This window comes from Mus caroli, unplaced genomic scaffold, assembly GCF_978045245.1.
Source record: "Mus caroli unplaced genomic scaffold, Mus_caroli_1 scaffold_15, whole genome shotgun sequence".
NCBI lineage: Eukaryota > Metazoa > Chordata > Mammalia > Rodentia > Muridae > Mus > Mus caroli.
Window position 1 is genome coordinate 54,197,299 of NW_028227270.1, and position 14,190 is coordinate 54,211,488.

A 14,190-nucleotide genomic window follows, 5' to 3' on the forward strand; every position below is an offset into this window, starting at 1 on the left:
TTGTTTGTAGCAAGTTTGTTTTACAGCCCACTTGTCTGAGAAAGAAAATCCAACCTGGTAAGTAAGACCATAGTGACAGACAATGCCCTTGCTACACTTCCATTCCCTGTGGATCACTCTGGAAGGTTCAGATAGGACATATATGTGTAAGCCCCTTTAAAATATATATTTTCTTTTTTCTTTCTTTACCATATAGAACACACATACATACGTATTATCCTAAGGTCAACTGCAAAATATGAACTTGCCTCCAAATAGTTAAAAGACTAATAAGATACAAAGAAACATCATTCTAACAAAGACAGATCATTGATGAGCTGTTTAATGTGAATTGATATATTTAAAACAAGGATCCAGGGTAGACAGGGAGAATGTTTTAATAGAGCATGGCACAGATGAAAGTTAATACCCACTAGCACCTCACATGAGCCAGAAAGACGGAGTAGGCAAAACATCACAGAAGAAAAACCAAGCACGTGGAAAAGGCACCTGGCAGGCGAGCCCCACTGTCCCAGCTCCTCTCGCAAGGTTGTTCTTGCGCACTCAGTCTGGACAGTGTTTGGAAGGGAACAAAACAGTTCTAATCTGAAGCCTAGGCTCCAGTGCCAGCAGCCAGCCTCTTCACTCAGGCTGCTGGTCATCTGCCATGTGGCTGGGGACTGAGTATGCTTAGCTGGGACACCAAAGCTCCTTCCACCCTTTGTTTCTCTAGAAGGAACCCTCCCCCAATTTCAGCAATGGATTCTGGAAGCTTTGAAGCTATTTAACTTGAAAACATGAAGTAAAAGCAGACTTTCTGAACTTAAACAATCAATCAAATGGACAGGCAGACTCATAAAAATAAAACCAAGTGACCAGTTCATTAGACAGTTAGTTAAGTCAACATCTGAATGAAGACATTTATACAACATCCACAAGACACACCAGCAGAGAGCCACTGCTGGCAGCTGGGAATAAACAGCTATCCTGTCCTTCCAGCACATTGTATTGCTACCAGAGAATGCAGGCCATATGCTGAAGTTAAGAGACTCTTCCAGTTGGCAAAGGACCCCAAGCCATGGTCAGCCTAGTGTGTCTCCAGGTCTATGGATGACAAGACTTACGCTCTCAAATCATGATCCCCTAAGCTCCCTCTGTTCTTTCTGTACATTATGATCTCTGCATAGGAAGGTCCAAATATGCTGTTTTCCTCTCAGGTCTAGGCACTCTGGAACATCTGACATTAACTAGCTTCTTTCATTTCTTTCCAACTCCATTGGTGACTTTGGACTTAGAATGCCGGTTCCTTCTTCTGGAAGAGTGGCTTTCGTTGTTGCTTGAATGCTTCGGTGGGCTGTCTTCAGAACCTGCCCAAAGAAAGCCAACACATTATCACCAGGGGCCTCTGGGCTTTGTGCCTGACTCCTTGAATCTGGCATGCTTCTCAGCTAAAATCTAATTCTTACTTGATCTCCCTCTAGTGGCCCCATTAATAAATTAAGGCCAGGGGAATCTGACAGTCTTGTCTATGCCTTGTGTGTACCAGGTAACTGTCCCATAAAACTGGAGTTCTAAGTAATTTTTAGTCTGGGACACAGTCATGAGGACCAGAAGTGAGTTCAAATGAAAGCCTAAACATTAATAAAAGTTCAGCCACACTGGTAGGTATCCATCTTATGCTTACAGCTACAGTATAGATTCCCCAAGTCTGTATACACTGAACTGTTAGACAGGCTTTGTAAGGTCTCAGTTGGAAAAGATTCTTGACTTTATAACTTTAAAACTATTAGCAGAGACATCAAGATCATTACAAGCAAGGTACCTGATGCCCTGAGGTGGCATTGTAACACAAGGGCTGCTGTTTCCTCTGATATGAGGGGCTAAGCCTAAGCCCTCTCTTCTTCAGTGTTCTGGTTCAGTTCTGGGTGAAATTTTACCAAAGACAGCCGACAGCCACTTAACGCCACTCCCCAAAGGCCCAGAAGCATTTTGTCTTCATTCTAAGTATTTGTCACAGTCCCAAATGTTCTGAAAAGTTTCTCTCTCTCTCTCACTCACGCACACACACTTCATATGCTGCATCACTTGCACACATAAATTCTTTCTATTGGAGAACGAGGAATGCCCAGGGCTGATTATGTAACTGGATGGGCCCAGAGAAGGTCAGTCTAGTGACCCCCTTTGGCCACACAGGTCAACAGACGCAAGCAGCATTCACAATACCAGCTCCCCAGGGTTATCTCGAAGCATAGGTTGTAAAGGAACTGACAGGTCTTCCTTAACCACTGACCACAGTGAGTTCAGTCTCTCAGAACCAGGTTGATTCCCCCAGTCATGATTTTCACAAGACCTTAAAGTTACTGGCCTCTTCACTGCCAATGGTACATAAATTTATAAATTTCAAAAAACCCAGTGGCCCCAGATTATTACAAAGTGCTTCCCAGAGAGAGGCCAGTTGAGGGCCTGCTCACACTGTTCTGCCTCTGGAATAAAATTCATCAGATTCTTTTGAAAATCTTTCCCTTTGGGCACACAGCTCTCTCTAAGAATTTCACTCACTCTGAAAGCCTAGAGTCGAGAAGACCTCATTACTTCCCTGCCCAAGGAAAGCAGAGGCCGGCATCATCTTATCTCACAGAGCATACTTTTGCCTCTATCCTGTGAACACTGTGTGAAGTGACAGGTGAGATTTGATGAGCAGTTTGAGACACTTCAATATCTTCACCAATGCTCAGAAGACGAATACTGACCCCAAATCTCCACAGTAGGCCTGAGGATGCAGAGGACTCAATAAAGTTTTACCAATGAACAAGACAGCTGTTACCTTTGGAGCCTTTCCCATGATGCCAGGAGATCTCTGGACTGTAAGTGCCATCTTCACACTCTGAATAGGTCTAGAGAAAGACAACGGTTTAGTGGGTAATTTAGGTCAATTTTTCCAGGAATAGCAGGAATAATAACAACAACAATAGCAACAACAACAGTGAACCTAGAGTGAGTGTGATAAAAGAGACTTACTCTGTATTTCTCAGCTAGAAAACCTAAGATATTCTGCCAGACCATACAAAATTAACCTTCCAGATAGCATGAGCTCTAAGGCTGCAGCTTAGCATGGCGTAAGGTCCTGGGTTTGGTCCTGATAACACACCTACACAGATATCCAAGATCAAAATTTTGAATAAGCGATGAAGCCATTATCTTTATTTAAACAAAGGCAGGGCTGGGAGAGTCAGTAAAGTACTTTCTGTGAATGCCTGACACGTAAATTCAATCCCCAGAACACAAATCAAAAAGGCTGGTAGAGTGGTTAACACTTATAAGCAGTGAGAGGTCTTGATGCAAAAAAAAAAGAAGAAAAAGAAGAAAAAGAAAAACAAAAACGATAAATGCCTATCGAGGATGATATACGAACAAATACCAATATATACATGCTAATCCCCGGGGCTGCCCTAGTGTTGAAACCCAGTTACACCATTCTCTATTTTTTTAATATCAATGTTTATTTTAATTTTTACTTATTCACTTTATATCTCACCCACTGCTGCCCTTCCTGATAACCTTCCCCACAATCCTTTTCCTCCATTCCCCCTCCCATTCTCCTCTGAGTGGGTTAAGGCAACCCTAGGTATCCTTTCCAACCCTGGTACATCAATTCTGTTGGAGGCTAGGCTCATCCTCTCCCACTGAGGCCAGACAAGGCAGGCCAGCTAGAAGAACGTATCGCACCGACAGACAACAGCTTTTCGGACAGTTCTTCAGGACCCACATGAAGACCAAGCTGCTCATCGGGTACATACACCATTGTCTACTTTAACACAGTGCAGCTGCAGAGCCTGGGCTAGGACATTAAATAGGTCAAAAAGACAAAAGAGCCAGAATAGAAGACAACCTCGAGATTGGGTTTAGTGCTTTCTGAATTCTACATTCGTTTTAATTACTTTTTAAATTTTTATTTAAATAATTAAGATTTAAACTCCTTGCAAAAGGAGTATAATAATATTGACCAGGACAGTCATAAGCAAGCACAGCTGTGAAACAGAGGCACATTCTGACATGTTAAGTTTCTATATGGCAGGAGTGACATCACTCCCTGAGGCTGCTATGCTATTTATTTCCCTGTGTGTGTGTGTGTCTCAAGTGAGTACCACCTCTGTTTCTTCCTCTACCTTTTCCCGGTGACCATAGTGCTCTGCATACCAAACCATGCCGTACAGGCACAGGAACGTGGTGAAGGCCTGTAAGACAGAAAGACACAAAGCCCGTTTATAAATGACAGCACACACACATACTCCAGTTCTCAGGAACTGGGTTTCTGTGAGAAACCAGAAGACAGTTCAGCACTTTTCTGCCATCTGTCTTCAGCGCAAGGGTTCAAAATGTTTGGATGTGGTAGAAATGGGACAGTCAGGAATGGGCTTGGTGGACTGGTGCTGGGCAGGTCATATATATGCTCCATTTTAAATAAGTGTTATGTAACAGCAGACATACGGCTCTTACCCCACATGCATCTCAGCTTAAGGAAGAGAACTTCTGGATAGAAAATTCTCATCTAGTGTCTTTATAGCAATGCCTGGGAGTGCCTCCTTGGGGACAGAGAGCAAGAGGGACAATGCCACTTTTACTGGCCTTGCCTTTTTGGTGCAAGCTGCCCCACCTTGATCCTTGTAGCCTTCCTTTTGTAGACAGGAAAACAAAGAGACTGAAAGTATTTTACAACAGCCTGAGTGAGATGAGAGGTCAGGAGCCTCCACCTGGATTGTTCACCACACCTGCACACACTTTAAGAGAGAATCTGGTATAAGGACAAATGTGCAGGCAGTTGACCCTCTTCATGCAGAGCCTTCCCATCCTCAGAGTCAACAAAAGGAATCAGAAATATTTTGAGGAAGAAAAAAAAGTATTGGTACCAAACATGAAGAATTTTCAATTTTCATCATTATTCCCTGGAAAAAAGTTACAAAGTATTTGTGTTTTATCTACATATGATTTAAATGCCATAGGAGAACATGCATACACTTTGTATGTGTAAGCACAAAGCCACTGTAGGACTTGATGGCTAGTGTATCTGTATATCCCAAAGAGGGAGAATGTGGAACCCATCTTTCATGGCTATTGAGAATACAAAATTTCACAATGTGTCAAAAAACTTAAGTTTAGGAAAAGTGTCTGACTGCCCAGACTAAGTGGCAAAGAATAGAGGGAACTGCTGGGCATGGTGGTGCACGCCTTTGATCCCAGCACTCGGGAGGCAGAGGCAGGCGGATTTCTGAGTTCGAGGCCAGCCTGGTCTACAAAGTGAGTTCCAGGACAGCCAGGGCTACACAGAGAAACCCTGTCTCAAAAAAACAAACAAACAAACAAACAAACAAAAAAAACAGAATAGAGGGAACAAGAAGACCAGGAGAAATGGGGGGCATTAGGAGGACAAGGAGGCACCGGAAAGAGAGGTAAACAAAAGTAACCAAGCAAAACGGTCTACAGTCCAGAACACTTGGACCAAGCCATCCCTAAGATCTGGTTTCATTACCCAGCACCTCACCCTAACAATGGGGACAGGTGTGAAATCATAGTGGGGCCCTCTCATCCTGAGAGAATAATTTTAATTCTTTCTGAGATCATAGCTTTAGATTTAAAAGGCGACTTCAGAGATTCTTCAGTCACCTCCCACATTAAAAGAAGAGGGATAGAACTCAGAGAAGTGAATGCTTTCCAGGGACACAGGTGGCATGGAGGAGGAAGCAGAGACAAGACACAGGTTTCTTGATAGGCTGAGTCCTAGTTTTAAAATTTAACCAGGTACAAAGTTTTTGTCTTTACATCTATCTACATCCTTCCATGAAGCTCCTTAGTCCACTGAGGGGAAATGAAAGCATCGTAGGAATAGCAGACTCCAGCCATGCTCACGCTGAACAGATGCATTCTGGAGGGTGAGGCACAGACAAGTAAGAGTAGCAGAATTGTGCACCTCTACTCCTATGGCGTGATCCTAAGATCTGGCCCACTCTGTCATGTTGGTAACATCTGCTAAGTGTCTCTGAAATTAGTGTCCTCCTAAAATCCCCAAAGAAGGGTATCTCAGTGCTCCAGTTGGTTCCCTGCTTCTCTACCAAGGAGGCTGTGACAGAGGCACAGTGACAGGAGAACATGAAACCTAATTCATATGGCAAATAAGAAAATCCCTATATGACGTTTTAAATGTGGCATTTTAAAAAGAAGTTCACATTCCCTCACATCAAAAAAACTATGCAATGAATGACTGTATTACAGATACAAGTTACAACATATAAACGATTTCTAACCTCTAGCATATTCTAATATTTGTCCAATTTTCTCACATATACAAATTTGCCATTTTTCATGGAAGGAATATGTACTGTGTGATACTCTGTATGTGTTAGGGATTTTTTAAGAGCACAACAGGATGTCCTATGCTTCACGCTGGAGAGGGAAGCTAGGCACCTCTTCCCAAAGCACTGGCTACAGAATGAGCCTGGAAGCAGAAGGTAATGCCTCCGCTAGTCTGCCACTGCAGATTTTGACCACCAGAGGGCAGGCGTGCAAGCTCTTTCCTTTTCTTATCTCTTGATCTTGTGCTTGTTGTACAGCTGGGGTTCCCTCCAACAGGAAAAAGGGCTGAGCTGGCTGTGCAGAGGGACCAGGCAAACACAAGCTGGTGGCAAAGGAATGGTGCTTATAATTATGATCATTACACAAAGAGCCTGCTATGGTTGCCAAATCTACTACTTCACCTAGGTACAAGAGGCCCATTTTCTACTTGGTTCAAGAGATAAAAGCTTGTAATTTATGGGTTTGCAATCATACCCGTGGAAGTATCCACTTAAAATGTCAAGGTCTGGATTTAAAATAGCAATTGTACAGATTTTGTTTGAAGAGGGACAAGAGAGGGAGACTAAAGAACTCTGGAATGAAAGCCAGGCAGTCTATGCTCATGGCTGTTGCAGTAGTGAGCATGTAGAATCCAGATTAGCTTTCATAGTAAGGTAATGAACATTAAAATGTAAGATGATTATTTGGCAACTGTATTAGCTAGCACATGAGATGCTTGCTTCCACATTAATCTCAAGTTCTGGTGTCTTGTCAAGTAAAGGGAATAATTAGGGGCTTTGCATCTTTTGAGTACTGTGGTGTAACTTACTGCCCTCTTATTGAATAATGGCCATCTCACTTGTGAGTGGGAGATCAATCTTTTTCTTTAATAAAGGTCATGGTATGAAAAGTGTTGAGATCTGGTTTCCATTCTTTTTGATTATAAAATATGCATAGCAATTGCTATGCTTTGAGTCTTGAATGTCCCCTAGAGGTTCATTTTAACCCGAGTCGTAGCTTGTTGCAACTGCAAGGTGGTAGGACCCTTCAACACAGAGTCCAGTGGAAGAAGGTCTTAGGTCACTAGAGGACTAGTCTTAAAGGCTCTAAGTCCCTAGTTCCCATCTTTTAAAACTCCATCATGTAGAGATCTGCTAATGTACATACAGATTGGGTTTTCTGTTTTTCTGTTACCATACCTCTATTGCAATCTCCTTAGTAAAGAAGGGGGTTAGCGATCAGAGCACTGAGACTCCCTTCCTTAGGGATCTTTGGAGAACACAGATTTCAGAGGAGAGCCCATTCTTTTTTTTTTTTTTAATGTTAGATTTTTTTTTTTTTTTTCAGAATACAAAAAGTAATCCTTGATGAGCCCATTCTTTTACAGCAGGCCAAGAGGCAAGCATGATTTCTTCTTAATGTGCTAATACCATGGGGTCAAATGATTATAGATTGAAGCCTCCAAAGCTGTGAGCCAAAATAAACCTTTCTCTTTTGAAGTGACCTCAGGCATTTGTTACAGTAATGGAAGCTGACCAGCTCAGGGCCATTTTGTCGAGCTGAGTCCTCTCCATGTCTCTCATGCCTGTCTTCAGCCTCACCATCATCATATGGATGCCATGTAAGCTACACTTGGCTTCTTATAGTTCACTGCTCCATGAAATCCCCTCCTTGACCAGAATCTCAAGTTCCTATAGAGTGTCTTCTAACTCTCCCTATAATTTCATGACATCTCCTGATCTCACACAGCGACAGTTTGGGTCAGGTGCCCCTGAGTAAGACTTATCCAATGCTACTAAGCCGATAAGAATTCCAGTGAGGCATGTAATGGGGCAGGATATCTTCTGTAAATTCAACCTCAACTCAGAACTGCTTACCTCCTCTTGTCACAAGCTGCTCTCATGTGCCTTGGCCTACTGTTAGCACAATCGAGAAACCTCAGAGTTGCCTTCAAGCCTCTTCTGGACAATAGTGTTCTACATAGTTATCTCCTGAACAACTAACAAACCTAACTACCCCTTTCCTTGCACTCCATGCCTCTGCTTCACTTCCCCGTCACTTGTAAACTAGAACCCAGCAGCACACTCTCCCTCCAGACCCTATCCTGCAGAGTATTTCTGAGACAAAAACAGACTACATTATTTTATTATTTACAAATCCTGGAAGAAGCAACTACAAGTGTGCATAGCCCTTCCTATGTAGGCAACTCCGATCCTCTTCAGTGCTCCTAGTTTGCTCTCCAAAATTGGCTATTATCCTGAGGCAGTGGGCACTCTTTACAGTCCCATGTCTATACAAGTTGATCCCTTGGCCTGATATCTCTAGTCTTTGCCTCTCCAGCTCATTCTTTACTTGCTGAGATTCCTGTGTACCAGGTGTTCTGTGCTCATGACAGTGGGAGGCAAAAAAAAAAAAGGAAAAAAAAAAGATTAAGCTTCTTCATACTCACAAAGTACAACACTATAGAGGCAGATACAAACAAAATCAATTCTGTTACATGAGGAGAGGATTAGAAGAGCCAGGTATGACAAGCTGACTGGCTGGCCCATGGTGTCCTGAGATGTCTCCTCTCTCACAACAGAGGGCACATTGGCTTATGTTCTCTGTGTCCCTATGGCTCTCCTATAGCAGATTAGGTAAGAAGCCCTTTACTCATGCAGGCTGGTCATATTCCAGTCCAGATCTGAAGTGACCACGCCAGAGAACAATTCAAGAAGACCAGAAGCAAAATGTTACATACACTTAACCATCTTGGCCCCCACACCTATTCTTTTTTCTAATTTTACCAGAATAGAAAAATACAATAAATTTTGTTATTTAATTAATTAGCTAATTAATTATCTCTGTACTTTAAATTGGGGTTACTCCCTATTACTGCTCAAGATCAAGGAAGGCAGAGCAAGATGCAAGGTGCTCTGGTGAATTCAGGATTTCTAACCTACAACCTCCCCCACAACCCCCCAAAAAAGACATTGACCTTACAGAAAGTCAAAAACAGATGTTTAATTACAAAACAGGATCAAGCTGGTAAGATGATATGAGAATCTATAGTACAGAAGAGCTGCTTTCTCCTGGAAGGGAGAGTGAACTAGAGTCAAAAGGAAATGCTACAGAACAAAAAAGACTTGATGGTCATGACAGCTACTTGGGATGAGTGCACAGATGTTGTAAAAATATAAACTCTAAGGTCAGGAAAGACTGGCTTAAACTGTGGCTTCTGGACATGATAAGACCACTGTACTCATGAATTCACACCACCTGTGGTCTCTGCAGAAGACCTGAATACAATAAGTTAATCACCACTCCCACATTTCAGTTTAAAAGGGGAGTAAAGGACAGAAAAATGAAAGGATGGAGCTGTGGGCTGATGTTACTCTGGGCTTCTTTCTGCAGAGTGTGCATTTCCCTGGGGTATAAGTATGGCCTATGAGCAGAACACCTGTGGTCTGATTCCCTCCCAAACCACTCTGTGATGCCAATTTGTCTATACCCAGGTATAGTGACGTGAATGTTCTACTATAAAAGCCACAGTAATAGGATGAAGGAGAGGACATGGAAAGTGTCCTTGTTGCTTCTTCAAAGTCCTCAAGTTCACCTCATGTAGACACATTCTCAGAAGCTAATAAACAGATAGGTGGTGCATCTACTGAGGGCATCTTTGGAAATGGCTACAGTGACATATTGCAGATGCTGTATGGCTGTTTTATTCCTAAACTTTTAGATTAGTGTCCAACTTAAAAAATGTCTATGAACTTCTAAGGAAAACTTGGAGCACACGAGAAGTTTACTTTTGTATCTCTATTTCCCTTAGAAACAACTAGGGTGCTCAGCTAACACCCTGGAGTATGAGAGTAACAACTTACCACACAAAGAAGCCAAAGCATCACGTAGAGTATCTGGGTCTTAGAGAAGAGATCTTGTCCAAATTTTATGCAAACAATAGCTTCCAGGAAACCAATGACCCTAAGTAGAAAAGAGCAAGAAGTTCAATGTTAGTTCACCTTATTAGAGCATGCCCATAGTCAGAAACATTCAATGGCTGAGTCACAAATGGTCAAGAATTCTGCTCCAAACACGGGTAGTGGGCACCCTACCAAAATCACTTCTCCCTACTACACCTACACTGGAAATATTTTCACCCTCTTCTTTTCTCTAAAATTGTAACTCCTTTTTTTTTTAATGTTTAGACACACCCAGCATTACTGGAGAGTGGACCCATATGTCAAATTAGGAACCCTTTGAAGCACAGAGAACCCACTGTCTTTGAGAGGTGGTTCAGGTTTCTGGTTACAGTGTAGCTGAGTCAGTGCTGGTTGCTGTGACCAGAGACTGCCTCCTCTACCTTTCTTCTACTGTTTTCATATAGCTCTTGGCATATACAGGTAGTGTTAGTCATCTAATGCAGTCTGTCAATACTGTATCAACCACATTCTCTCCTAGTCTTTCAAGAGTTTCAGATTAAATATCCTTTGTTTTACTACCAATATAAGCCCATTTTCCTCCCTATATCTTCAGCAATTTTGCTAAGAACAAAAAAATGTTAACAACATATGCATATAACTCATGATTTCCCTTTAAATTAAAATATTAACAAAAAGTATCAGACCTTTATTAAGGCTCAGAGGCTGGAGGTAAGAATGGATGAGGTTAGGGTTATATAGTTAGCTAGAAAGATAGCAGGAGAATAAAGATCTTCAATTAATTTAAAGGATCTATGTTTTGGAACAGAATCTAGACAGTCAAGTATTGGTGAATGAGTAGCTTGGTCCCTCTGTCCACTGGCAAGACACAAAAGTCACAGCCATCATCAAATACATGGCTGTTTCTAAACAACAAGTGACTATTAGGAATTAGACCGGAAAAATGAACAGAAAGTCTTCTTGAAAATGAGCTTGGGAGTCTTTTTCCTTCTGTATGCACCCAAACAAAGTTAAATGGCTGCTATCTGAAATTAAAGAACATTGCTCTTTAACAGCCCCTCCCCCCAAAAGCCCATGACACATTACTAAGCATCATTTAAACTCATAAATTCCTACAGAAGACAGTAATCCAGTCTTGAAATCTAGACCATGAACTAATCCTAGAATGCAGTCGATTTTTGTTGCTGGTAAGAGTCACCCTTTTGCTGGAACTTCCTAAACAATGAGGTTGCATTCACTCATGGCTTGTAAACTATCTGTTTTCTGGTCAGAGTTCAGCTGCTGCTATACAGCTTGTTGTTGTGGGCTGGAGACTGCCTCCTCTCCCTTCTTCTGCTGGGACACAAGTGTGACTATCTTCCAGTAAGGCATACAGAACATCCTGAGTGTATGAGAGTTCTGTTTGTTCACTCAGATTTGAGTCCCTTTTCAAAAAGCATGGTGTTACAGTTTACTAGTAAAATGTCCTCCTCAACAAGCTTGTATTTACATATTAATAGTTAGTCTACAGTTGGTAGTGCTGTTTAGGAGACTATAAAACTGTTAGGAGACAGGGTCTCAATGGAGGCATTAGGGAAACAAGCCTTGAGGTTTATGGCTAGCTCCACTTCATGTCCTCTTGCTGCCAGAGCCTTGACACACAGTGCTCTACCTGCCTTCCCCACTATGGTAGACTGCACCCTCAAAGTATGAACCAGAAGAAACCCTTTCTCCTTTGAGTTGCTTTGCCATTTATTTGGTCAGAGCAGTGAGAAAAGTAACTAATATCTACGAGTAGCCGACTAATGCTGGCAACAAACCATTGTGAATTCATACACACACAGACACACAGACACACACACACACCATTCATAAAATAATTGCAGCTATGATGAAATGAAAACTATAGGAGGTCATTGTTTTCAACTAAGCTGTTGCCTCAGATCCCAGGAAAGCAGGCTAAAAGTCAGAATGGAGTCACTCACTCATGCTGAAGAAGTTCCATTTCAACAAGTAGAAACCAAGGTAGATATTCATTTGATTTAAGAAAACGGAATTAGAGATTACAAAATGCAAAATGTTCCAAGTCGGCCAATTTCATAGGCATAAGGAAGTTCTTCCAACCTAACACTATATAAAGATAAGCTGCAGTAACCGGGTATCAACAGGTAATTATTTGCCTGTGATTCTGTTTCCTTGTCTTTATCTTAAAGGAGCGTAATGCTGAGATAACTTATCTTTCTAATTTTTTTGTTTCTGCTTTCTCCCACCCTTTAATTTCCATTAAAAGAAACTCCTCAGTTTATTGGAACACTTGTCCTATTTTACAGTGTTTCTCAATTCTAGAAAACAAGAACATTTATGATCCTTAACTAAATTATAATTTGTCTATTGACACTTACTTTGTTGGTTTTCTATTCTGCTTCATTTTTACTTTATTTTAATTTTATATGTACAAGTGTTTTGCCTACATGTATGTCTGTGCCTGTGGAGACCAGAAGAAGGCATCAGATCCCCTGGGACGGGAGGTCATGAGTTGTCTCATGGGTGAAACTAACCTGGACTCTTGGGAGCTCCCAGAGACTGAACCACCAACCAAAGTGCATACAAGGGCTCTGGACAGCCCCACCCCCACCCCTTACTGCACATACGTAGCAGCTTGGTCTTCATGCAGGTCCCCTAACAACTGGAGCAGGGGCTTACCCTGACTCTGCTGCCTGTCTGTGGATCCTGTTCCCCTAACAGGGCTGTCTTGTCTGGCCTCAGTGGGAGAGGCTGTACCTAGTCTTGCAGTGACCTGAGGTGCCAGGATGGGTTTGTAACCAGAGGAATTTCCCCTTCTCAAAGCTGAGGGGGAGGAGCAATAAGGGGAATGAGCATCTATGAAGAGGGCACTGAGAGGAGCGGGAGCTTCGATTGGGATGTAAAGTAAATAAACAAAGTAGGGGGGGGAAGGAGTAAAACCCAGGTCCTCTGGAAAACCAACCAATATTATTAACTGTTGAGTCATCAGTCAACTGTTGGACCTGACAGACATTCCTCTTACCACCAGAGATGTGAGTCTCTATTAGATCATCAAGAAGGAGCCAGGTATGTCGGGACAGTGGCCATCACAGGCCAGAAGGGGGTCACTAAATGCAAGCACTGCCCAGGAGCACACTCACCCAGTGAGCAGAAATAACTGCTTTGACACAGGCTTTAAGATGGGCTGAAGGAGGAAATGGTGAATATCTACACAGACAGCTGATAGGCTCTTGCCATGGCTCATGTTCATGGACAGATATGTAAACAGAGGAGCTTACAATTCAGAGGAAAAGAGTATTAAAAATAAACATGAGCTGGGCAGTGGTGGCATATGCCTTTAATCACTTGGGAGGCAGAAGCAGGTGGATTTCTGAGTTTGAGGCCAGCCTGGTCTACAGAGTTCCAGGACAGCCAGAAAAACAAACCTGTCTTGAAAAACAAAACAAAATAAAATAAAAAAAAAAAAAAACCCAAACACACACACACACACACACAAAACAACAACCAAACAAAAAAAATCATGAAATTGTCCGGCTGCTAGAAGCCATGTGACTCCCAAATGAACTCATGAGGGCAGCAAAAAGGAAAAGAGTAGCAAACTCAAGGTAACAACATGCAGATCAAGTGCCTAAAGATGTTGCTCTGAGGCAACCCAAACCCTAAGTGGTCCTGTAACTGTCTGCTATCCTGGAGATGTCCTGAGTGTGATCCAGAGAGTTCACACCATCTTCTGACTGGAGCTCAGGATGGCGGCTCCTGCTCTGCACTGCTCCATGCAGTTGTCACTTAAACAGATCTTAGGACTCACCCCTCATGTCTGGACACTGACAGAAACTCTTTCAGAGCATTTCTGAAGCTCCTTAACCATGCCTAGGTATATGCAAAGAAGGGCATGCTTCCCCCAGGATAATGGAGTCAAGGTACTATACCAGGTGAATTTGGGGAACTAGACTTCACTGAG

General features: G+C 42.4%; 1 protein-coding gene across 1 annotated transcript in view; it reads right to left on the reverse strand.

Annotated features, from left to right (window-relative positions):
• Positions 1–304: 304 nt before the first annotated feature.
• Ptdss1 (phosphatidylserine synthase 1) overlaps positions 305–14,190 on the reverse strand; it is a 62,346-nt gene continuing 48,460 nt past the window's right edge. The window contains exons 10-13 of the mRNA XM_021179803.3: positions 10,170–10,269; positions 4,146–4,214; positions 2,804–2,873; positions 305–1,346 (exon numbers count right to left, since the gene is read on the reverse strand). Of these exons, the coding sequence (XP_021035462.1) occupies positions 1,237–1,346; positions 2,804–2,873; positions 4,146–4,214; positions 10,170–10,269 (349 nt within the window). The 3' untranslated portion in view covers positions 305–1,236. The remainder of the gene's footprint in view (positions 1,347–2,803; positions 2,874–4,145; positions 4,215–10,169; positions 10,270–14,190) is intronic.